This window comes from Aythya fuligula, chromosome 9 (genome assembly GCF_009819795.1).
Source record: "Aythya fuligula isolate bAytFul2 chromosome 9, bAytFul2.pri, whole genome shotgun sequence".
Taxonomy (NCBI): Eukaryota; Metazoa; Chordata; class Aves; order Anseriformes; family Anatidae; genus Aythya; species Aythya fuligula.
In genome coordinates, this window is record NC_045567.1 from 8,134,250 (window position 1) to 8,159,979 (window position 25,730).

The 25,730-nt window shown below is 46.1% G+C and overlaps 1 protein-coding gene across 1 annotated transcript; it reads right to left on the reverse strand.

Annotated features, from left to right (window-relative positions):
- Positions 1–16,198: 16,198 nt before the first annotated feature.
- LOC116492468 (G-protein coupled receptor 55-like) lies at positions 16,199–19,327 on the reverse strand. The gene is made up of 2 exons (XM_032193236.1): positions 19,269–19,327; positions 16,199–17,171 (listed from the first exon to the last, which is right to left on the reverse strand). Exon 2 carries the CDS (start codon positions 17,168–17,170, stop codon positions 16,199–16,201), a length of 972 nt encoding a protein of 323 aa, XP_032049127.1. The 5' UTR covers position 17,171; positions 19,269–19,327.
- Positions 19,328–25,730: the final 6,403 nt, after the last annotated feature.

Here is a 25,730-nt window from a genome sequence, read left to right on the forward strand (position 1 = left end):
TTCAGCCAGGCAGGACTCTTCTGAGCTGTCTGCCCCGCTTCCATCCTGGTGAAGAAATGTCTAAACAGTGTTCCTGAGCTGGAACATTGGAGCTCTTTCCAAAATCAGTCTCTAGTCAATCAGTAAGGAAGTCAACGTAAGGCATTTTGCTTGTTACAGTCTTTGTATTTACTTCTTCAGTACCTGGATGCCTTTTCCATTGTTGGGGTTCTGTGGAAGAGTTTTGTGTTCTACAATAATTGTGTTTGCCAAAGCCTGTTCTGCAGCTAAATCTAGTAATTTGGCCTGATGCAAAGATGGAAACACCATAGCTTGCAAAGGTGTTTTTTTGGAGTAGTATCTGACAAATACACTGTTCCTCTGTGTCCATGCCTCAGAAAATTCCTGTGGCTCTTCCAGAGGAGAGAGCAATGAGGAGAAAGCTGTGACCTGGATTGAGCGCTGTCATGAGATTGTTTACTGTGAAAATGAAAATGTGTTGCTCTAAGAAATAAATGCTGAGGAGATGATTTCAGTATGCACCCCTTAGGACCATCTGTCACAACATTAGAACAAGAAATGGGCATATTCTGGCTGTTGATGACCAGTGCCTGGAATACCCTTCATCATTGCTTCTGATTTCTTTCTTTTGCATCTAGCTAAACATTGGAAGAATAACAGAGGTAGTTATGTAAGATCTGCCCCTACCATGAATTTTAAATTCATTTGTTTCGACCATGTGTGACTACAAGTTTACAGAATAACTGCCTCTACACTATAATTTTAACCAGTCTCCCTGTCATGTAGCATGAGCAGCCCATCCTAACACCCTCGAGTGCATTCCTTGGAAGTGCATTTGGATACGGCTGGGACAGTTAGTTGGGTCTGGGGGTGAAATCCTGCAAAGCTTGCTTCAGTGTTTTTATCCAGCCCCCTCTCCTCAACATGAAGAGCTGATGCACTATTTCACAGAATTTCACAGAATTTCTAGGTTGGAAGAGACCTCAAGATCATCGAGTCCAACCTCTGACCTAACACTAACAGTCCCCACTAACCCATATCACTGAGCTCTACATCTAAACGTCTTTTAAAGACCTCCAGGGATGGTGACTCCACCACTTCCCTGGGCAGCCTGTTCCAATGTCTAAAAACCCTTTCGGTAAAGAAGTTCTTCCTAACATCTAATCTAAAACCCCCCTGGCACAACTTAAGCCCATTCCCCCTCGTCCTGTCACCAGGCACGTGGGAGAACAGGCCAACCCCCACCTCACTACAGCCTCCCTTGAGGTACCTGTAGAGAGCGATAAGGTCGCCCCTGAGCCTCCTCTTCTCCAGGTTGATGCCACATCAAGCTTAAAAAAAAATAAAATAAAATAAAATAAAATAAAAAAGCCTCTTCTCACTCCTGTGCATACTTACGTACCTAAATTAGGATGTCCAAGTTGTTCCTGAACATTTTGCTCCTGTTCTGAATTCCAGCCAGGATGTTATACAAGTAAGTGTGGACACTGTCACAGCTTCCCAGGGCAGCTTCCCAGGGAAAAAGGATACACAGGCATGTTTGGACAGCTGTATAATCTCATCAAATGTAGCTTCCCAAACTAACGTCTCAGGTAACTGCCCGTTTCTTGACCTTCTGGTAAGTACAATTTGTGATGGTGGCTTTCAAGTCCCGGTGAAGGCAATGAGGTGCTGGAGCTCAGTCAGAGGGAAGGTTTTCTGGGTTACATGTACAGAAAGCAAAGTTCCAGCGGAGAGAGGCCCTCACAAGTATTGGCTGAATGTATTCAGATTAAAAGAAAATGGAGAAGTCCATTATTTTCTATCTAGTATCCAGCCTTACTCTTAGTAGGGCTAAATGAGACTGGAAAGGGATCTGGAGCTTGAGGTGGTGTTTGGCCCATCCAACTTGTCATACTGAAACTGGAGCCTTTGCTCTAGAGGGTAAGGGTATTTCTAGAGGGTGATTTTTCCGTGTTCAGTTTAAGAGTTCGCTCATACTGTAGCCTCCTAAATTAGTGTGAATGCCCCCATGTAGCAGGTATTTTTATGACTGGTATCTTACAAAACAAGATTGGCTTCAGGACAGGGCGATACTGCCTGTTGCTTTTCCTGTCAGCTATGTAACAGGTCCATGTACACAGAACGTTTCTGTTTCTCTGCAAGAGGACTAGAACTGATTGCTCTGATGTGCAATAGGCTCTCTGACTTGTGCCTGCAGCTAAGGAGGTAAGTGCTGAGCAGCCGTGTACCCCCGCCTGCTGGCTTGGGGCTGCTGCTTCCAGTGTCTCTGTTGGTATTCATGGAAAATCTTGTTTTAGGCCAGAGCCACCCCCTCAGCAGCTCCGGGTGATCATTAAGTGGCTTTCCCAATCCACGTAAGTCTCCTTTTGTATAGCCCCTCTTCCAAGAGAAGGCTATTCTAAGGGGTGCCGTGTGGTGCCCGCCACAGGGGATGGTCCCCAAGAAGTGTCTCTTGTTGAAACACCTGCAAAACAGAGTGCTGCAGTGCAGCCCAGAGCCTCATCCTCACAACCGGTTTGCACTGGGAGGAAATGGGAGGATGCTGTAGAGCTGATAAAACATGCAAGGCAGCGCTGAACTGGACTGATTATATATGCTTATATGCCCCTGTTGTAGGCAGGTCACGTCAGAGGACAGGCTGGAGCAGAGTGTGTTAGTCAAGCAGGAAGAGCATGTGCTCTATAGATTCTGTAGTTGCTGACATTTTAACTCCTTCAGTCTTGCTGAACCCTTAAATGGGTGGGGATCAACAATCCAGAATCAGCTGTTCCCTTAAAATGGCTGAGAATATTTGCTCTGGGAATATTATCATTCATAGTGAATGTGGGATGTGTTTGTGCCAACTCTAATTAACCATTCTTGCTAGCACAAAGATGTTCTCCAGTGGACGCCAGGATGTTGTTCTATTCATTTGGATTAATTAATCTAAAAGGCCAACTATGTAATTTCATACTTGAGCTTTTAGATCTGTATTTGAGCTGCAATCATGTCATGCAATGATTGAAATATTCTCATAGTCTGACCAGAGAAAGAAGCTTCAAAACGGAGAACAACTGATTGGAGGATGTTGAAGAAAACCTCTCAAATTAAAATTCACTGTCTTCTAAAGAAATTTCCCCAGGATGTCACTCTGTTCTTCTATCTGTTATTCATGGAACAACTACTTTTTAGTCTTGCTGTTCTGAAGGCTTTGTTCTCCTTTCTTTTAAGGAAGTAACAGCAAATAAAGGCTTTGGCTCAGGCCCCAGCTACTTCTTACTGTTTTCAGATGGTGGTATTGCGATTGCCCCTGCTAGAACAAAAGTCACTCCACATGGGCTATTCTCCCTTCTCCATAAATTGGTGTATGTTAAAACTTAGAGAAACAGATGTGAGTTGACTGGCTTTGACACTGTGGATGCCTTCTGGAAACACCCTTGCTTCACGCATGGCTCTGTGTTGGGTTTTGAGTGCTGAAAGCAGCAGCTTCAGTCAGTAATTTGTATGGGTTGGCTGAGTCCAGTGTGGTCTCCAAATGGACTCATTGCTTTCTAGGTCAAATCTCTCTCAGTACAGCCGACTGCTGCGTTGTTGTTAGACATTCTACAGATAAACAGTGGAGGTCACTGCAGCATGCTTGTGTAACCTGCCTGAGCCCAGGATCCACGGAGGACATGGAGGCCCATGGAGCAAGTTCTGCCTCCCTCCCTGTTTTGGTCACTTTGATCTGTGTAGGTGAGGACCTGTCTCAAGGCTGCCTCTCAATTCCACCCTGGGTGTGCGCATGTGGGGTGTCAGGGGGAAGCACCGGTGAATCGCCTGGTAACAGCGCTTGGATGGGTGTTTGGCAGTATTTGGAAAGAGGGTGTTTAAAACTGATGCCCATCTGCCACTCTGAGGAAAATGAGCACTACCGAAGTGCAGGCCCCTTTGAAACATGAGGCAGGTTTGCAGTAAGCATTTCAGACTATCCCTCTCTGGGCTCTATAGCAGCTTAAAAAAAAATTCAATTAAGATGTCATGGATATAAATGTTCTCTCTTCCTCCCCACCACAGTACTTTAGTGTCAGCCCATGAAATGGACCAGCAAATAGCAAAACAAACCACACTGCCTTTACAACTGCAGGTACCAAATAACAAATCTGCTGGCTGAGATGTTGAGTGGGGAGAAGGAAGCACGTCGCTTCGGTAATGAGGTTTACAAAGGAAATGCACTTTGATTGCATCCAGTACTTCGGATGAAGTTGTTTAATTGCACTAAATGCACTAAAGGGTAAATATTTGGCATTAATCTCCTTGACGATTTGAACTCATTCAGCATGGAGCGTAGCTGTTTCTGCAATGCTGCCTCTCCCCAGAGCAGGACTTTGTGCTCACCCATAAGAAATAACTGGGTCTTTAAATCTTCAGTTTGCTTTTTGCCCCCCAGTTTTTCATCAGCCACAAGTGCTCAGCTATCTTTGCATAACTGGAAGAGCCAAGGAGCTGGGCTGAGGGCATAAATCAGCATGTCATTAGCACCCCAAACAGCCCCGGCACCTGCAGGTTTCCTGGTCACCCTGCAGCCCGGCCATGACTGCCATACTGAAGGAAGGTGGGGGCTGGAAGCCATGCGCCAGCCTCCCAGTGCTCCAATCTTCACAGAATCACAGAATTTCTAGGTTGGAAGAGACCTCAAGATCATCGAGTCCAACCTCTGACCTAACGCTAGCAGTCCCCACTAAACCATATCCCTAAGCTCTACATCTAAACGTCTTTTGAAGACTTCCAGGGATGGTGACTCCACCACTTCCCTGGGCAGCCCGTTCCAATGCCTCACAACCCTTTCAGTAAAGAAGTTCTTCCTAACATCTAATCTAAAACTCCCCTGGCTCAACTTAAGCCCATTCCCCCTCGTCCTGTCACCAGGCACGTGGGAGAACAGACCAACCCCCACCTCGCTACAGCCTCCTTTAAGGTACCTATAGAGAGCGATAAGGTCGCCCCTGAGCCTCCTTTTCTCCAGGCTGAACAAGCCCAGCTCCCTCAGCCGCTCCTCGTAGGACTTGTTCTCCAGGCCCCTCACCAGCTTCGTCGCCCTTCTCTGCACCCGCTCAAGCACCTCGATGTCCTTCTTGTAGCGAGGGGCCCAAAACTGAACACAGTACTCGAGGTGCGGCCTCACCAGAGCCGAGTACAGGGGGACGATCACCTCCCTAGCCCTGCTGGTCACACTGTTTCTGATACAAGCCAGGATGCCGTTGGCCTTCTTGGCCACCTGAGCACACTGCTGGCTCATATTCAGCCGACTATCCACCATCACTCCCAGGTCCTTTTCTGCCTGGCAGCTCTCCAACCATTCCTCTCCCAGTCTGTAGCTCTGCTTGGGGTTATTGCGCCCCAGGTGCAGGACCCAGCACTTGGCCTTGTTGAACTTCATGCAGTTGGCCTCAGCCCATCGGTGCAGCCTATCCAGATCCTCCTGCAGAGCTTTCCTACCCTCAAGCAGATCGACACACGCACCTAACTTGGTGTCATCTGCAAACTTACTGAGGGTGCACTCGATGCCCTCGTCCAGATCATCGATGAAGATATTAAAGAGGACCGGCCCCAGCACCGAGCCCTGGGGGACGCCACTAGTGACTGGCCTCCAACTGGACTTGGCTCCATTCAGCACGACTCTTTGGGCCCGGCTATCCAGCCAGTTTCTAACCCAACGAAGCGTGCGCCAGTCCAAGCCAAGAGCAGCCAGTTTCTTGAGGAGAATGCTGTGGGAGACGGTGTCAAAAGCCTTGCTGAAGTCAAGGTAGACCACATCCACAGCCTTTCCCTCATCCACCCAGCGCGTCACTTTGTCATAGAAGGAGATCAGGTTCGTCAAGCAGGACCTGCCTTTCATAAACCCATGCTGACTGGGCCTGATCGCCTGCTTGCCCTGCAAGTGCTGCGTGATGACTCTCAGGAGGATCTGCTCCATGAGCTTCCCTGGCACTGAGGTCAAACTGACAGGCCTGTAGTTTCCCGGGTCTGCTCTCCAGCCCTTCTTGTAGATGGGCGTCACGTTTGCTAGCCGCCAGTCAACTAGGACCTCCCCCGATAGCCAGGACTGCTGATAAATGTTGGACAGTGGCTTGGCCAGCTCCTCTGCCAGTTCTCTCAGTACCCTTATCTTCCTCACTTGTGGTTTTGAAACCTCCTGTGTAAATGTTCACCCAAGCATGAAGTAAGTGGGGAAGTTAAAAACAAGTAGTTCAGTGCCAAAGGCTGCCTCCTTTCCTCACAGAAACACAGCCTTGGTGGGTGTGTTTTGTCACGGGAGCCGCAAGTGTTTCTGTGCAAAATCCTCCCTTGAGGATCCTTTAGAAAGTTTTTTAATGTGTTTTTTGTTGTTGTTTGTTTGGTTGGTTGGTTTTGATTGAAACTGTTCTTGAATTTTGCACATAGCTTTGAGGAGAATGAAGAGAAATTCTTTGCTGTCCGTATTTAGAAGAAATCCACTGTCAGCCATGCTGAGGTGTGGTCTGCCCGGGGCCTGTCCCTTGTCAGGCACCTGGGACTCCCTGTGGAGGCAAGATCCCAAATGTTGAGTTGTATTTAGGAAAGTATTTCAGAATTGTTCTTTTCTAGGGAGAGGATGATACGGCATTGCTGGTTTTCATGATTTTTTTTGTTGTTTTGAACAAACTGGCTATGGCAGAGGGCAGCATGAAGAGGAAGGGCTGATGTTGTAGTGTGCTTTCAGGGGGTGTACAGCACCACGCAGGGTGACATTTCTTTGTTGTTTGTCACTGCTTTGTCACTTGCCACTGCTTTGTCATTTTCAAAAATGTGGTTAAAGCAGCAGCTCGCCCTTGTCAGAGTGAAATGCTGTGTGGCAGTGGGTGCTGGGTGTGACTTGCTGTGCCCTGACGTCAGTGGTGTAATTTACAGTTTGTAGGGGAAAAAAAAGAAAAAAGTCTTATGTCATCAGGGCTTAACGTGGAAAAAAACCTGCAAAGCCAGGAAGAGAAATGCATGCAAAATGCATGATTTATTCAAAGCACTGTCACTGCATTTTGTCACTTGACATTTTCTCTCTGTGCCAGTTCAAGGGCAGGAGTATTTCCCCACTGATTTACCAGTGCTTTGAGAAAGGCTGTGAATGCTCTCAGCCTCTGTGGCGGGTTGCTCGTCAGCTGGCCCTCATCAGCCCCTGTAGCCACCACGGGATGCTGCCTCAGCCCTCCACGGTTTCCCTCAACCAGCACTCCCTGCACTGGGGCAAGGGTGCTGCTGCCAAGTTCTCCCAAAGCAGCTTTTCAGAGCCGGGCACCTGCCAAGGAGAACTGCTGTTATTTACTACTGCTGTGCTTTTTACCTCATTTCTCTTTTCTTCTTTCTCTATTCTTTTTAAAATTTCGTTCTCCTTTAACAGTTTAGTAACAGATGATGAAAATCGGCCTCATCTGAGCATATGAATAGGAGTTTAGTGACAAAAAGAAAGAGCAAATCTGACACTTGCTTTGGTTGCATCTACCAGCTCCCACCTAGGGCTGCAAAAGCAAATCCCAAAACGCTCTGAGGTTTTGTTTACAGTTTAAAGAGTAGCTGATGTTTCTTGAAAAAACCTTCAGCCCAAAAGGGTTCTGCTGCTTTATCTCTAACTTTCCTTTATCTCTCCTTCATTGCTCTTCCTAACAAATGCTATTTGTATGAAAACAATACCTTTTGTTTATCAGGAGCTGATCCATCTCTACTACTTATTCCTCATTTGGACATTGACCATTAGAGTCTACCCATGGAGTGCAATTGGGTATTCAGTCAGACCCTCCAGACTCTAATCCTCTGGGATATTGGTTGCATTTCCACAGCTACTGATTATGACATAGAAAAGGGGTACTAACTTCAGGTGGATTAAGTATGCAGCAGAAGTTGAGGGAACACGGTTGTAATGAGAGCGGGGTGCACTAATACACAAAATGTAAGTTTCATCAGTGAATTACCTGTCCAACAGAGATGTTGCCCCAGCATCTCTCCAAGAGGGCAAATATATCTGTTTAAGAACTAAAATGTGCCTGTGCTGTTTGCAGCCATGCTTGTAACCCTGCCTCTTCCCAGGAAGCTGTGAATTGCAGAGCCATGGATGCTGGATCTGCTGCCTGTTCGCTCCAGGAGGCTGCCTGCTGGAGGATGTTTGTCACATGTAATAGGCTTGCAGCGCTTCTTCTTCATCTCATTGAAACTGGGAAACTTGCCTGTTGATACTTCTCTCTGACTTCATTAACAGTCAGAATGTTACAAGACTTCTAGGTGCACTCAAGTTGATCTGCAAAGTTCTTCCATTCCCCCAGCTCCTTCAGGATGACCTTCAAGCTTTGCTGCTTTGACCTTTTTTTATTTATCTAAGAAAATAATTTGTACCATGGACAGTTTTGCCAAAACTTCGGTAAGTGAATGTGACCTACATGGTTCTGTTTGTATCTGTGTTTAATGGACATGTAAACACTAGGTATGAGCTGGACCATAGACCTAATGTGACTTGTAAGAGTGTTGAAAATAAGGTTCTTGTGTGTATGCAGCTGAGTTCTGGAGAAACAACCACTTCATCTGATGCAAACAAAATACTTTTTGTTTAGCATGAATGTTTAGTATGGAGACTGGCTGCCTTGTTGTGCAAGTTGGACAAGCTGGTAGACTAAATGTCCAAATATTTACCCACAGGATCAGATTTTTGATAGTCAAAAAGCAGGAGTGAGATTTTGGACAACTTTTAAAGGTGTTTTTTAATAGGCATATGTGGGGATCCCAAGGCAAGTGACCCAGGCTGATTTAAGAGAGCAAAACCACATAATAGCATAGCATGAAATATAAAAACAATGTGAATGCTGTGATTATGTCCCGGAATGAAGTCTAGGGTAAGATTCAGTGCTACTGCATGATTTCTGCCTTGTTGTTCCAAAACAACCTAACATATTATTTCTGTCTCTCTATTTTTTGTTGCAAAAGTGGGGGGTATTAAACATCTCTCTGTTGTTGTGGAGTATAGAGCTAAATTTTGTCTTGCAGTTATTGCATGGAGTGCTTTATGAACACAAATGGCATTCCAGCCCATTATGTTACTTCAGCCTACTCCTCTTAACACGTTTTGCTTGTTTGTTTTTCCCCTGAAGAATCACAAGGCAAAATGTGTCAGATTTAAATTGTACGACCTAGCTCCTTTCTTATGATTTTTGCATTATTTTCTGTCATTGATCTGGATGCTCTCACTGGTGAAATAAGAGACTGCCTGTCTCTTCCCTGCAGTCCTGGCTGGGGCAGACCCAACCCTTTCTAAGTGGCAGTGGTGGGGGCAAGGGCACAGAGCAGCTGGGACGGATGTCGTTGGATGTGCATGCACCATGCACTCTGGCTGTTGCTCAAGGGGAACTGTTTAGAATCCTCAGTAGGTCTGTGCCTCCTGGGCAGCTGCAGGCAGGAGTGGCTGCAAGAGCCTGAGCTCAGAGTGAGAAATGTATTTCAGAGATCAGCCTTTCTTTTGTCTTCTCACTACTCACATAAAATGGCCCGCATAAACATATTTATTATTAATACCAAGTTATTTTGCTCTTGATGATGGAAACCTATCTGCACAGGTTTATAGCCTCTCTAACCTTGGTCTGTTGAAAGTCCTGGTCAATTGTTTTTGCCCCTCTTCCAGCTGTGATGTTTTTGAGCCACTGCACTTCCTATTGTCATGAATAAAGTTGGACTGGTCTCTGCCGTCTTCAATTTCTCATGCTTTTCTAAGCTCCTCTTTAAACTACATAAAGCTATTTCAAGTAGTGTCCTTCATTGTCTCAGTTACTGTGGCTGGCCGAGTGGGCCAGGTTAGATGCTGCTCTCTGGGAGATGGCTCTACTTGTAGTCTGTCCTGGTTTCAGTTAGGACAGAGTTAATTTTCTTCCTAGTAGCTGGTGGAATGCTGTGTTTTGGCTTAGGATGAGAAGAGTGCTGATAACACCCCGATGTTTTAATTGTTGCAGAGCAGTGCTTACACCAAAGCCAAGGACATCTCAGCCTTTTGCTCTGTCCTACCAACAGGCAGGCTGGGGGTGCAGTAAGAGCTGGGAGGGGACAGACCCAGGACAGGTGACCCAAACTAGCCAAAGGGGTATTCCATCCCATCTGGGGTCATGCTAAACAATATATAGGGGTGGCTAGCCGGGGGGAGGGGCGCTGGACTGCTCGGGGTTAGGCTGGGCATCGGTCAGCGGGTGGTGAGCAATTGCATTGTGCATCACTTGTTTGTACATATTATTAGTCGTAGTACTATTATCATAATTGTATTATTATTGCTGTTATTATTATTATTATTGTTGTTGTTGTTGTTATTATTTTCCTGTCTTATTAAACTGTCTTTATCTCAACTCACGGGCTTCACTTTCTGTTTCTCTCCCCCGTCCCAGAGAGGGAGGGGGGAGGGTGAGGGAACGGCTGCGTGGTGTTTAGCTGCCGGCTGGGTTAAACCACGACATAGTCACAAAGTTAACACTGACAGGGAACGGTCAGGTTTGCATTGATGCACTCTGAAGTGCATTCTAAACTGGATTTCCTGGGTTTGCAGTGCTTAGTTTTGGATTAACAATCAACTGCCATGTTTATAGCTCTAAAATGCTAATATTTGCTCTCAGGTATAATCCCAGTTTAATGCCTGGGATTTTTTTTTTTTATTATTATTATTTTTGGTGTTGGAATAGAGAGAAGGATTAAAAGGAATTTGTAGCATAAAGCAGATGAGATGTTTTATGTCCTTCAGTGTCTGTTAATGGCACTGATTCAGCTTTTCCTCCTGGGAAACATATGTGATTCTTCGTAGAGTTTTGGCTGTATTGATATCCCAGAGCAATTGTTTTGTCATGTTAGAAAATGTGTTAAATGTCATTCTTGTGGAGTGACAGAGTATAAAATTTGGAATAAGAGGAATGATTGAGATGCAAGGAAGGACAGACAGAGACATAGTAGGTGTGCTTTACCTTCTGTAGTAGCTAAGAGGCACCTATTCACTGGAGTTTGTTGCCAGAGGTTTCTCAGCCAGCAAACTCAGTGGAGGGAAAAGTCTTTGTTGTTCTAGAGAATTCAGTGCCTCTAAATTCTGTAGTTAAAGACAGAAATGTAAAAGGGAAGGAAGTATTAAGACACTGAGAAGACACCAAGTGAAGTGGTGTGGTTGGTACAGCAGAAGGAAGGGATGCCAACCAAAGGGACCTGGACAAGCTTGAGAAGTGGGCCCACGTGAACCTAATGAGGTTCAGCAAGTCAAAACGCAGGGTGCTGCACCTGGGCTGGGGCAATCTCAGTCATGAGGACTGAGAGAGCTTCCCCCAGAGAGCTGGGGCTGTTCGGCCTGGAGAAGAGAAGGCCTTGGGGTGACCTCATTGCAGCTTTTGAATACTTAAAGGGGGCTTATAAAAAAGGTGGAGAGCAACTTTTTGCTTGGGCAGATAATGACAGGAGAAGGGGGGATAGATTTAAACTAAAAGAGGGGAGATTTAGATGAGATGTTAGGAGGAAAATCTTCAGTCAGAGGGTGGTGAGGCCCTAGAACAGGTTGCCCAGAGAGGCTGTGGATGCCCCATCCCTGGAGGTGTTCAAGGCCAGGTTAGATGAGGCCCTGAGCAACCTGGTCTAGTGGGTGGCGTCCCTGCCTATGGCAGGGGGTTGGAACTGGGCGATCTTTGGGGTCCCTTCCAACTTAGGCAATTCTTTAATTCTGTGATGAGACAGGGCTGAGTAAGGCAGGCTGCTGCACTCAGCTGCATTGTAGTTTGCACACTGGCCAGCTGCAAATCCAGGAGCAAGCTGCAGGGATCACATCTGAAAGGCAGAGCATCCTCCCACTGAAACCAGGCTCGACCAGGCTTCTGTGTGTCTGTCTCCATCATGGCAGTCAGCAATGGGAGTGCTCTTGTCACTGTGTCATGGCACTCAGGACATTACTGTATCCTCAGGGGACTTCTATCCCCAGTGAATGCAGTTGATGTAGACAGCACACACACAGCTTTGCTGTGTAGGGATGTAACTGTGGAGTGAGGTGGGGCGTGATTTCTGCCTGTGCTCTTTCGTACAATTTTGCTTTCAAAGCAAAGTGAGCTATTTCACACTTCTCTGAGAGAGGGGTTTCTCAGATGCCTTCTCCCTAGCATCTAGTGTGCTATATGTACATCTTTGTCTCATGGTGATTTCTTTCTGCAGAGAAAACAGGACAATTTTAACCCACTTCACTGTCAACAGAAGTGTTAAAATCACTTTGAGAGGAGTGTATGCATGCAAAACTTTCTGACCACAGATGTGTCATTGCTCATGGCAAATATTTTGTTCCTTTCACCGTATGTGGATAAATCACAAAAAGCAGTAGTGAAATCTGTAGGGCATACTGCCTGTCTGGAAGCTGGGCTGATCCTTTCTTTTGGGGAGATAAAATCTTTGGCTGGGATTTTCTCGCTTACGTGCAAATATTGGTGTTTTTCTAATAAATATTTTTCTTTCCTTACCAAAACAGATACTTCCTGAGCCTGAAGCACAAGCTAATAGCTGTATTACAAGGAAAGTTTAGAAGGCAGAGGACAGATGCCCAGAGCTGGTAGACACCTAAATTAAAGCCTGACTTCTTTCCCAGGTGAGTAAGGCTGCAGGAGATAGGACATTTTGCTCACTTAAGTACGAAATATCAAATCTGCTGAAACACAGTGTCCAGCCTCTTAGTGAGACATGCAAATGAGTGAGTAAGAAAGTTACCGTGAGTATAAACCATATGAATGTCTGCAAGACAGGTGTCTCAGCAAGAAATCTGGAAGCCTCAAACTGTGTTTTGTGAAAGGCCTCTCAAATATAATAACTGGTCTGCAAAACTGTATGTAAGCAGGAGTTGTACTGACCTCTGTAGATACATCTGGGTGGTAGTATTAGGAAAGGAAAGCAATTATTTCAATTAAGACAAATACTGAAATAAGAGGAGATGGGTGGGAGCTGTCACCCCCATGTCCGGGTGGAAGAGGCATGAGGTGCTGGGCGAGGTGGGCCCAAAAGGTTGGGCAATCCACAGCAGGATTCATCCCAGCTTACCAGGTGCTTCCTTCTAGCTTGAATTCCAGGGATTTGGGCAAAGTCCCTCAACAGAGCAGCTTCACCTGCCCATCCTGCGACCCACTATGCTTTCAGTGCTGCTTTAAGCCCTTCCCCTTTCACTATCCAAACGCAGAGTGAAGTGCAAGTGGGGATAAAAAACGCTGTGCAACAGGTCTCCCTTCCCCACTCTCATTCTTGCTAAATAAACTAACGATTTTTGGTGAAGAACTGTACATGTTAGGAATAAATCCTCAGTTCTTAGGGTTGAATTAATTCCAAACAAATCCTGGATTTTGCGCTCTTTTTCCCTCAGATAAATCATTAGCAGTATTCTGGAAAGCCTGTGATGGCTTTAGATTGCAGGTTTTCAGATTTTTTTCCTTTTATTTCTTAGCAGTGTGTGTCTTCAATATCCTGCTGGTGCAAATGGAAGTCTCTGCAGATTTCTTACCAGATACCCAGTGTCATGATTTGGATATAAAGCTCTACAGATGAATAAGCTGTTACAGCTACCCACCATAGCAAAGGGAAAGGATCAGAGCATACCTGATTTGAGATGGAAAGAGGTTGTTCAGAGGCCTGGAAGATCCAGTTGAGACCTCTAGAATGGAAAATGTTGCCTTTGCAGAACTGTAATTCCCCCCCAGAAATCTTGAATGGAAGTTGTCACCTTACCCTGGTAGTCAGTGCTTCCACAGAGCTGGCAGGGGCACCGTGAGTCATGTGCAGAGGCAGGGAACTCAGACAGGCAGTGGCTGGCTCTGTACTGGCTGTGGGGAGACAACAGCTCTTGCATTCCTCTTTATTTTAGGGGGGAAGAAATCAATACAGAAACTTATAGGATGGGGCTTGGGAGAAGAAGAAAAAGATGGGGCTTGGGAGAAGAAGAAATGCCACAGGCACTTTTAACTTGTCCATACAGTTTTAACTATTCTTAATTTGGTCAAAATCTCTTCTGTGCAGCGTGTTATTGCCGAGGGTGATAGCCAAGAAGCCAAAAACTTCTGCATTCAATATTAATCTGTGTTGTCCACAGCACTTTAAGTGAAATTACTGTTAAAGTTACTTTGTGATCTGTGAGACCAAGAACAACAAATGAATAGGAGCAGGCATAGCAGGAAATGGGGGGGGGGGGGGGGGAAAGCTGATCAAAGGAGGAAACAAAACTACAGGTCAGATTTTAGTCTCAGTTACAGCAGTGTAAGCCCAAAGTAATGTCAGTAAAACTAATAGAGATGCCTCAGGCTATAGAGATGCAATTGAAATTGGTTTCCTCATAGACTTTGGCATTTTCTACATTGTGAGGTGCTGAAAATATCTCTGTTCTTGTGTTCAGTCATTATCAGTTAAAGTGGAGGACCTCTTGGCATAGCCCACTGATTTTCTTCTATTTCTGAGCACTATTTTCTTCTATTATGCACTTACTCTTCTTCTAAAAGGACTCTGAAATTTCAATAGTAAAACCTTTGTGTCCATTGAAGTGCAGTTTGTTAAGGGGTAAGTTATGAACAAGAAGGTGATAAGGATTCAGTATCTGCTAGCAGAGAATCTAGCCAGATTTTCTGAATTTACTGGGGTAGTCAAGGGAAGTGGAAAATATTATGGAGAGAGACTTCTTGCTGCAGTATCCTGGTTGGTTTTATTTTCATGCACTTGGACATAACGAGGACATGCACCCTCAGAAGCATGACTTACATGCCGAACATCAAAAAGATGCTTGCGCTTATGTTTATGTCAGGTTCTTGTTTCTCTGTTCAACAACTGGATTTCTTTGGTGCAATCTCACACATAGATGTATCAGCTTCAGAATATTCCACTTCTATACTCTGGGGTCTCCCAATACCAAGCTGCCAGCTCGGGGAAGAAATCAACACACGCTTTGTGCATAATCCTTCTCACAAGCGTACAGAGAAAAGACAGCTCTAAGGCTGGGATTAATAGCCCTGCCTAGAAGATATATTGCAAGGATCCAGCACAATGTGAGTATGAAAACTAATTGCTTTGGTTGTCATCATCCTCATCCCTTGGGAAGGGGGCCGTTGGCTCCCGGAATAGCACCAGGGGCAGCGGTAGCAGCTGCCTCTCTCAGGCTGGGAGCACGTTGTCATTAGGTTTATCTGGGTACCTGTGAGCACTGATAAGAAGTAACTGACTGATGTGTGAGGCAACTGCCAGTGGATTATTTTTTATTGCCTTGTTTGATTGGGAAGTGGTAGTGCTTAGCTTCCTCTGAGGTCTGAAAGGTTGCTTTCCCTGGGGTGCAACGGTGCAGGCTGCTGCTCTGGGGGTCAGAGCTACTCTTATCTTACTCCCCAGCAAAGTGGGGGTTGTTTCTTCAGATTCATGTGTTTGCTGCTACGCTGGGCTCAGGCTTTTTATTGCATACTCTTGTTTGATTTGGCTCTGTTCATGAAACTAGTTTTGTAGTCAAGCAGGAAGGAACAAATACGTGAAAATTCTGCAAGGAGAGGAGCTGGTGAGGAAATCTGGAACTGGGATAGTCTGTAAATCTGGGCTTCCTGGTACTTGGGGTCATTGCAATATTAGAAGTGCAAAGTGGTGGAGGCAGGGTTTGTACAAAAAGGATTCCACTTTGTGCAGCAAGTCAGCCATTGGAAGAACGGCACAGAGGTCTTGCTGTGCCCATGTTAACCTAAAACTGCCTTTGGATTAGAGTTACAATCACATTTTTAAAATAACACGCAAATCTAAAACTGGCATGCATGTGTGTGTGTGAATGTAAGCAATGTGATCAGGGCAGGAGAGGCAACAAAATTTAGTCGGCAGCCTTTTGCCATAACTCCAAATCTGTTTCTTTGCAACCCAAGTCTGTAGTTACTGAAGGCTTGTGGGGGTTACAGGTGTGGTGTGGACAGGGAGGGTGAAAAATGCTACCATGTACAAGACAACTCTTCCCCCCACCCCAAATAAAGAGGAATAAAATCCAAAGAGATATGCATAACCATTTATGGGAAAAAATCCGTTTCTGTTTTCCAGAAATGCCAACATAAAACATTATGGATGGGAAGGAAATAAGTTAGGATCAGCCTCATGGGAACGGAGTTCATTCTTTTTTTCTTTCTTTCTTTTTTTTTTTTTTTTTTTTGGTGAAATATTTTCAAATTTGGATATTTAAATAATTTAGATAAGTAGTTCAGGATCCTGTTTTCATGAAAGCATCTCCAAATGTAGCATGTGGATCAAGGTTTTTTCTGGCTGTTCTTTCACTCTTTTGTAACGGGCTTTCCAAGGACTCCTTTAAAACAAAATAATAACAGACCCCATCCAGACAGCAGTTCAGGTTTGCCCAGCAAAGGCTGATTTGAAGGATGTCTCGTAGCTTTGGCTGAGAAGCGATGTGCATGATGCGATTCTTCACCAAAAAGTACAGGAAGAATGTCACATGGTAAGGTGTGAAACAGACCAAAAACGTGATGCAGTTTGCCACTACTATCTTCTCTGCTCTGGTGGCATACGTGTGGGGGTTGTCTGGTTTCCTGCGCTTTCTCAGACACCTGACGATCTGAACGGTGCAGAAGGCCATGGCTGTCATGCTGCCAAAGAAGGTGGTCTGCAGGGCGCTGAACAGGGCTGTGTTTTCCCATGTGCTTTTGGAGAAGTTGTGGAAGCAGGATGAGATGTTGTGGCTCTCTTCATGCAGTTGGAAAGTAGAGACAGTTCCAGCTGAGACCCCCAGGCAGATGACAGCACAGACCACAGCAGCTTTCTTGGTGGATCGCAGGGTGGGAGCTATGAAAGGGTGCCCGATAGCAATGTAACGATCTATGCAGATGCAGAGGGAGATGAGGATGCTGCCATACATGTTTACAAAGTAAAGACTCTCCAAGATGGAGCAAAACACAGACCCCAGTTTCCACGTGTTTGGATTATGATAGGAAATGATTTTAAATGGAAGAGTGAACAGCAGCAAAGTATCCAGGAAGATGAGGGCTATCATGTAGACTGTAGCTTCTGACAGCTTCTTAGCCTTAAAAAACAGGAACGACAATGCCATCACGTTGAACAGCAATCCCAGGGTAAACGTGGGAGTGTACATGATCAGCTGGAACAGTTCTACTTCGGGGCTGATGTTGTTGGTGCTGTTGTAATCCATATCTCCAGGCATACTGCAAGAGAAGAAAGTCACCTTCACCACGAGGAAGAATGAAGATCACATTTAAGACCTGGTACAAAGGCCAGTGAGGTCTGTAGGTGTCCACAGACCTGGAGATGCTTTTTTCATCTCGGGCTGGTGCGTGCTGAATTGCAGCTCCCAATAACGTGGAGTTACTGTGCCCAAGGGATCTTAGAGCAAGGTTGTAGCTCAAGGAGAAGCAAGGCTTCTTGGGGTCCAAGCCCTGCTTGCACTACCACCCACTACCCTGAACCAGGGTAGGCAGAGTATGGAAGTGTCTGCACCATCCCCACGGAACGGTGAGATCCCTGTGCAAACACAGGGCACCAGCCCCTCCTTTCAGGATTACATGGACTAAAGAAATGGAGGCAATTAGCCACATCAGGTTTCTGGGATCAAGCTATCACAAGAGACCCTGGGGAGCCGAGAGCACAAGGGTTCCTTGTATTTATTAATGTGAAGAACTCGAACAGTTATAGCTAACCTGCAGAGGTTAAATCTTCAGAAGAAAAATGAGCCTTAAGAACCCAAGCATTTGCTTAAGTCAGCCAGACTTACCACAGCTGATAAACTGCTGTCTGCTGAAATAGAGGTGGCAGCAAAAGTGCAGAGATTTTCCCTCCTCCACAAAGAGGGGACTAAAAATGTTGAGGTAGACACAGCTGAGCAGGGGTCACAAAATAATTTTCTCTTTTAGAGGAAGGGTGCTGGTTTGATCCTGCCCTCAGATTCTGCTGATAAGGACCACGAAGGCTCTCATTGGTTTCTGCAGTCCTGGTCTCAGCTAGAGTCACTTACAAATGCAAATACAAGGGAATACCCAGTTCTTTGTTAGCCATTTCTCTCACAGCAAGTGTAACCTGTAAATAAATCCTTTTAAAGATCTTTCTGCTAGTGCTCAGAAATCACCTTCATCTGGTGCTCCATAGCTGTTATTACTTTGACCTGGTGCCTTTCCTACAGGAGTTACTGATTTTTTTTTAATTTTTTTTTTTTTTAATTTCAGATTAGGAAACCTGTCATCAGCTGTGCAGTAAAAGCTCCTGTTCTGCAGATCAAGTCACTTCCTTGATATTTCAGAGGTAAGCTCTCCTGTGCTCTGCTTTGGGAGAAAGATCAGCATAGGGAAAATGTAGTTCTTGGATAAAAACTAGCAATTAGAAAGCAAGAGGAGGTTGGCAGTTTGCTCCTTGAGGACACACCGATGCCAAGTATATGATTCTTTAAGCTTGCTAGTTTATGCTACAGAAATGAGAAAACCAGTGCCAGAAACCCAGCCTGATGAGGAGAACAGGCTGCTGGTAGGGCTGCAGGAAAGCACACCTCTGCTGGGGTCAGACACAGGGGTCCGCAGGCTGTGTGTTGCTGCAGCAGGCGCAGGGTTTATTCAGGCTGCCTGCCCAGGTGTCCAGCCCCAGCTGGCAGTGCTGCTGGCTGTGTAAAGCTCTCCATGGCCTCCTTCATGGCAGGGCACCACTGCCCATAAAGCATGGGGGGACATGGCTCAGAGGGGCAGCAGCCCCATCAGTTGCGCTTGCTCTGCCGCCATCTGTAAGGGACTGAGGTAAGTTTGAGGGGAAATGAAGAAAATCCCTTGGCCAAATAAAAAAGTACAGGAAAACCTGCACCTGGGGGCATCTGAGTGGCTGGAAGGGAGAAGCATCCCCAGAGATGTTCAGCCCTCCTGCAGCCATGAGGCTTGGGGTTTCATTGGGAGCTGTGCTGGGTCACTGAGCCTTCAGATTCAGGTGGGGTCCCTTCATTGCCCCTGTAGGAGATTTCATTAGTCCTTTTTTTCCTTCATTCCTTTTATTTCAGCTTCCTACCAAGGTTTTTACTTAAGAAAAATTTAGTTATGATAAAAAGACATTTCATAGTCTGTCATGTTGGTTTCTAAACGAAAGAAGAAAATGGATAGCTCTGTACATTCTTAAAAAAAAAAAAAAAAAAAAAAAAAAAAAGTCAATACGCTATAAGGAAACCAAATTATGTAAAATATTTAATTTCCAGATCTTGTAGCAAGAAGAAGAAAAGAAAGCTTATGAGGTAAGGTTTCCCTACAGTGAAATATTATCTCTGGTCATCTTACCTTTGGGCTTACTGTAGCACAGTTCCGGGACTTTTTCTCCTTCTTGGCTTGTAGTGTGCTTGAGTCTCATGTGTTCTTTGAAGGCTGTGGAGTGAGCTGCATGCAAAATGACATTCAGTGCTGATGTTAGAAAGCGTGACGAGCTGCTGCTTTTCATGTCATCACGCTTCCGTTACAGCAATGGTTTCCCCACGCTGACTGCACGGATGTGCTGTGTACGCAGTGTGTCACACACAGCTCATTTAAGGATGTAAACAGAATGCTTTGCGGGGCTCGCGTCTCCGTGAGTCACCCATTCAGAACAGTTTCTGGTAACAGAGAAAGGAATTCTGGCCCTGCAGACCTTTGTGATTCTTTTTTTACAAACAGGATTTTATGTGTTATGTGTAACATCTGTGAGTAGTGTTAGCTGTTAAAATGTTTGTGCTTTAAGCTGAGCCCTGAGCTATCGCTGTCAATTTCTCTTACTTTTCACAATACCGGAATGGAAAAAGAGATTGTCGATTTCAGTGGTGATTTGATATGTTCATTTTCAATTGGTGTTTAAGAAGAAGAAGAAGAAAAAAACCCAGACATTTACTCTTAAATCTATTTATACTGATAGCAGGGAATGTACCTACGGAGAGTGTCAGGTGCTGCTTTTGTTCAGAGGCAACAGGAAAAAGGTTTATTTTTTTTTTTGCCTGTTGTATGTATTTTTGCAATCTTACCAAAGATGGAAAGAAGGGCTAAAGGGGTAATTTTGCTTGGTCTTCTGCCTATCCCTTAAATATCAAAACTAAGGATTGTCTTGGCTGAAAAAAACTGTGCATCTTCTGGGGAAGAGGGGAAAAAAAATAGTACCTTGGGGTTTCTGCGTGGTATTTTAGTTGATATGACTCAAGGTTTAAAAAAAAAAGAAAAAAAAGAGGAGGAGGGAGGGGAGGGGGGCGGTGGTGAAAAGTAACTTATCTTGTCCTCAACTGGGTTTCACTTCTATTAATCCTACTGTGGTCTTGTAACGCTGCATTTTGGATATTTAAAAAGAACCCACAGGCAGACACCACGACCCTGAGGAGGCATCAATGGCCTGAGGCAGCCTTGCCGGGAGCATGGGACGGGAGCCTGGCTGTCACAGACCAGGTCGTGCTCCTGTCCTTGTCCTGTGTGTGCAGATGCCAGTCCTTATGGCCACCAGTGCTTGTAGAGTGTGTTCTCTTCGCCCCCGTCGCATGGATTTCCCCTCACGTACTTGAGGTTTTCTGTTCTCTCTCATATTCCCTTTGACACATATATTCTCATGCTACCTAAGTGCTGCTTGCCTGACCAGAGGCTGCCCAGAAGCACATATGCTTGGCCAAAAGCCTTGTGTGGCTGCATGTTTGGAGAAAGCTGCTTTGGAAAGGGGAGGATGAGGAAGCAGCAATGCCACAGTTGTTCTTGGCACACCACAATCCAGCCAGTATCAAGGGCCAGGATGCTTTTTTTTTTTTTTTCTTCTTTTTTCTTTTTTCCCTCCTCTCTTCTCTCCAGCGAACATCCTGGGAAGCTTTCAAGGGAGGATTCTGAGACAGAGTGGCCAGGACAGCATGCGAGTGGTACTGATGCACATGGACGAGGTATGAAGGCTCCTCTCCCTTTCTCCCTTCAAAACTGAGAGTAGAAAAAAGTGACGCTGAGGGTTGGTGTTAAGGGGGAAACGAAATAGTGTGAGTAATGTACAGAAAGGTTGGGATAGTCCACGAAGGACTCTCAGGCTGTTGATGAAAAACTTAACTTGTGATGCGGGGCTGAGGAAGCTGTGGGCAGGCAAGGTACCTTCCTTTCTCAGCATGGGCCCTCCTCTGTGCTCGTGGGCTGTGACTCTTCGGTAGGACCTCAAGATCGAGTGCGCCAACTCCCTTCTTGCAGCCTGGTTTGCTGCATGGTGGGGAGACGAGGGCTGCACCCTGCAAACGCTGTTCTTGGCGCCTCTTTGCATGTCACTGATGACACCACTGGTGAGCAAAGCACCACCTGATGCTGAATGTGCCACCTTGTGCCTTTCTCCTGAAGAAGGAGTCATTTCACATGCGTTTTTGACTTGCCTTGTGAGGACTTTGCCCTATTTCCACGGATTCCACTCACACCTCTCCCCTTCAGCCCGTGCAGGTGGCTCTGGTGAAGCCCTGCTGGTTCCCAGTGCTCGCCCTTGGGGCCAGCTTGCCCCTTGCAGTGTGGAGCTGTGCCAGCCATCCCGAGGTGCTGCTGGCCTCAGGCACCGGACGGCACCGCAGGCAGCATGGCCGTGGTCTTGAGTCTTCAGCCGGTGGTCCTGGCTGTCAGGGAGGATGTCAGGGTGGCGCTGGGGCTGCTGAGATGCTTCCAGTCTGGGAGCCAAATCAGTACCAGTTGCACAGCACAGGGTTGTGCAGTGGAGACGTGGCGTTTTTCTGTTGACTCAAAGCAGAGTCTAACCAGTGAGAAAAATCATTGTGCTGCTTGAGAGAAGAGAGGATCCACTGCTGTGGTCCTCGTGCTTTCCTCCTTGATTTCCCTCAGACGCTCTCCAACATCTTTTCCAATTTTCAGTTTCGTTCACCTCCACATCCCCAGGCCCCTGGATTTTTTGTTCATTGGAAGGGCTCTGCTGGGGAGGCAGCTTCAGGAGCCAGCCAGGAGGGAACAGCAGCAGGCTGGTGGACAGAGGCCACAACAGAGCGATGTGCAGAGCCTTGGGATGGTCCTGGGGAAGCTTCTATTGCAAAGAGAGTGTGTGGCTAGGATTGCCATGAGGGGCTGACAGCATGCCTTGGTCCTGCCATGAGCCCTTGGTGGGTGGCACCCAGGAACAACAACCTCTCCCTCCATCCCACCTGGGACCAGGAGGCTTTGGGAATTTGTTCCTGCCCGTCCTGACACACGGGCCACATCCCGACCTCGGGCCACTGCATCCCTCCGGGAGTGCCTGAAACCTCCGGGCGAGCCAGGGCTGGGAGGAAATGCACCGTTCCCTGCAAGCGATCTGTGCAGAGCCATTTGTTATTGAGCTGCTCCCTCTCGTGGTTTCAGGGGGAATTAGAAACGTGGCTTCACTCCTGTATTGTCTCGGCCTCCACCTGTGTTTGACCACAAGGAGGAACAGTTCATCCCATGGCTCAGCATCTCACAACTGCCCCCACCAGCCAAGCACTGGGCTCTCCGCATTCACCAACCTCAGTGTTTGCTCCACTGCCCACACTGTGCATGGCCCGAGAGTGAAGAGCACGGGGAGAGCCAAATGCTCGGCCCTTGGTAGTGAGCAGAGAGGGCAGGAGCATAGAAACAGAGGAAATGGAGCTTTCCTGTGCAAGAGGTGACCCTAAGTGTTGCCCACCGGTGGCTGGTGAGGGCAGAAAGCTGCTGTGCTTACAGAGGTCTGACCTGCTGGCCTCCTTGCCAGCCTACGGGGGACCCTGCAAACCAGCTGTGCAGCAGGACCACGAGTGTCTCCATGAGGAGGGTCCTTTGATGGTGGAGGAGCTGAACCTGCTGCCTGGGAGAGCAGCTGAGCCGATCTCTCTGAGCTCTGGCATGTTTAGTTGTGAGGTGATCTAGTGTTTGTTGGGATGGGTGGCTCGATTTCAGCAGAGATACCAGCTGGGAACGCGCCCGTGGGACTCCCAGGGACGTGACACTAGGAGGGTTTTTTTCTGCCTCAGTGCTCTGAGACTGGTGAGACTTGAGACCAGTGGAATCTGAATGAACTGAAAGGAAAATAAACGTTTTTCCTCGGTCTTCTTTGTTCTGATGAAACACCTAGGCAGCTCAGGAGTTCCGCTATGTGCTTGTTCTGCCAGCTCTGCAGCTGCAGCACCAGCTGGTGCCAGCGTGGCGGAGGTCTGCCTGTCCTGATGCTGCTTTTGCACCTTTGGGTGCTCTCCTGCTCGGCAGAGCGGGCACCCAAGCAGTGCTGGCACACCCCAGCTGAGGGCCCTGCACACCACAGCATGGACTGCGCCTCTTCCCAGCCTAATGACTGAGTCATTTTGACACTTCAAAGGTAATTTGCTATTATTTTTTTTCTGCTCAAACCATTAGCTACATTTGTCTTCAAGTCATATGTACCTTTGAAAGTCCTGAAACAGCACTTTTTTTCATAGCTCAACTATTTCCCAGCACATCATACAAACCTCCAACTCATAAAACTCCTGCCCCTGGCCTGACAAAAGCCAGGTTTCAGCCGTAATTTTGCAAGGTAGGAAAAACTCTGTTACTGAAGATGATCAAGATGATTTCACTTTGTTTTTTTCACAGATCCAAAGTTCACATACCACTGTAGGAAGGTAGCTGCGTAATGAGCATCCTTTCCAAAAGGTGCCTGCACACATTTTGAGCCAGCTGAGCTGCTCGTATTAGCAAGGGACTGTGTCCTCCCGGTGCCCAGCCTGTGTTGACTGGGAGAGTCTTAGTCAGCCCCCACGTGTCATTTGTTCTCAATGGGAAAGGTCACTTTTCCACGCCTCATTTCTGGGGCCTGTGAAATAGCACAATGTGTGTGTGTGGTGTGTGAGAAATTGTTACTGCAGCCTGAAGGTCATTGAAAGTCATTGTGAGAAAATAGTTAACTGAGACAGAACCTAAGAGTCATTTTACAGAATCACAGAATCACAGAATCACAGAATTTCTAGGTTGGAAGAGACCTCAAGATCATCGAGTCCAACCTCCAACCTAACGCTAACAGCCCTCCACTAAACCATATCCCTAAGCTCTACATCTAAACGTCTTTTGAAGACTTCCAGGGATGGTGACTCCACCACTTCCCTGGGCAGCCTGTTCCAATGCCTCACAACCCTTTCAGTAAAGAAGTTCTTCCTAACATCTAACCTAAAACTCCCCTGGCTAAAGAGAAAAAGGCAAGAGAAGGCCTTTAGGCAAGAGAAAAAATACTTCTTAGAGGGCATCCTGTCTTTGGCTGAAGCCAGCAGCCCTGGATATTTAGGGGAAGAATGTAAGAAACTGGGATCCTACTGCTGACAGTACTTCCAGCAGTAAGCAGCTTAAAAAATAAGGAAAGGGTGGTCATAAAGGCTCCCTCAGTTAGGTTCCACTGGTGACTTTCTTCTTCCCAGTTCCCACAGTGTTTTTCTGCTGAGGTCTTTTAGATCCATGCTGTGCATTTAATCTGTGTCTATTTAGCAGACAGAGCTAGCGTTTTAACGTTGAAAATATATATATACATGTATATATAATAATTTCTTTAGTATTTTAGGAAAGCAGTTAGATAACTATGAATTGTGTTACCTAACAACATGAACGATTCTTAAAAACAAACAAAAAGCAGCCTCAGCCTATGATACTACCACTTAATTTTTCCAGCATTTAGTAGAGGTAGTTTGTATGTTAGAACTGACGCTAAAAGTAGGTAGGTTGCCAGCTGAACTGTGGTTTCTGGTCTTCCTAAGGTGGCAGAAACTGCAGGACAGCAAGTGTCCAAGTGAATTTTGTTGAATAACTAACATGAAAAGATGAATTAGAGATGCAGTCACAGCAGTCAGAATTTGGCAACACCACTTTTCCCTGAATTTTCCGTTGAAAACAATCCTCAAGGAAAATATTTTTACAACAAGATGATACAGTTTCAAAAAAAAAAAAAAAAAAAAAAAAGGTTTCATTCTTTTTTTTAAAAAAGCTGTATTATTTCATTATCCAAGCTGTGTGTGCTGCTATTGTGCTAAATGTCAGGTTGTGGCATACTACGAACTTAACAGGCCAGCAGCAAGGCACACGTTTATACTATCTTGAAGTACTCCTTGGATTTAGCTTCTTTGCTATCACCAGAGTTACAGTGCACAGAGGATTTGGCCGTTAATAAAATTCACTGTCTTCTAGTCTGGACCTGTCAGTTTGGTGCTTTGCTAACCTTATAACTTGTTGATCAAACGTTGCCTCTGCCAAGCGCTGTGCTGTTGTGGTGTTCATTGTGCCGAACCAGGCCAATTTTAGGGTGTCTGCACAGCACATTGCAGTGCACCGTGGTGGACTTGCATGGTCAGGCCCTCAAGTCTGGGGGTTTCCATCCTCTCCTAAATATAACTGTTCTGGTGTTATTCATCTTGGTGACAGTGGTAGGGTCTGTTATCTTTTCGGTTTTACACATAGGAAATTGAAGCAAAGAGAGAGACAAAAGGACTTTCCAAAGGTGATATAAAACATCTGCAGTGGAGTGCAGTTTCCCAAATCCAAATAGATTCTCACAGAGGCCAACTCTGTTTTTAGGTAGTTCCTACCCAGGGACTGTCTCCATGTCTGCAGCCCAGCAGAGACAGCACTGCCTCAATCATGCCTGGATGTTCACACTCCTTCGGGAAGTCCTGCAGTCTTCAGAAATGATTGGTGCACCTGCCCTTTCATATGGAGAATTAACTGTTCTCAGCTGGTAAGTGCATTTCTTAACTGTGTTTAAGCTGTGTATCAACATGCAAAATGAAATAATGAAGAAAAAGGCAACATATATTTCATGTC

Bases quoted from the DNA above. Each gene is read 5' to 3' on its own strand.
- LOC116492468 (XM_032193236.1), bottom strand. From the start codon at position 17,170: ATGCCTGGAGATATGGATTACAACAGCACCAACAACATCAGCCCCGAA.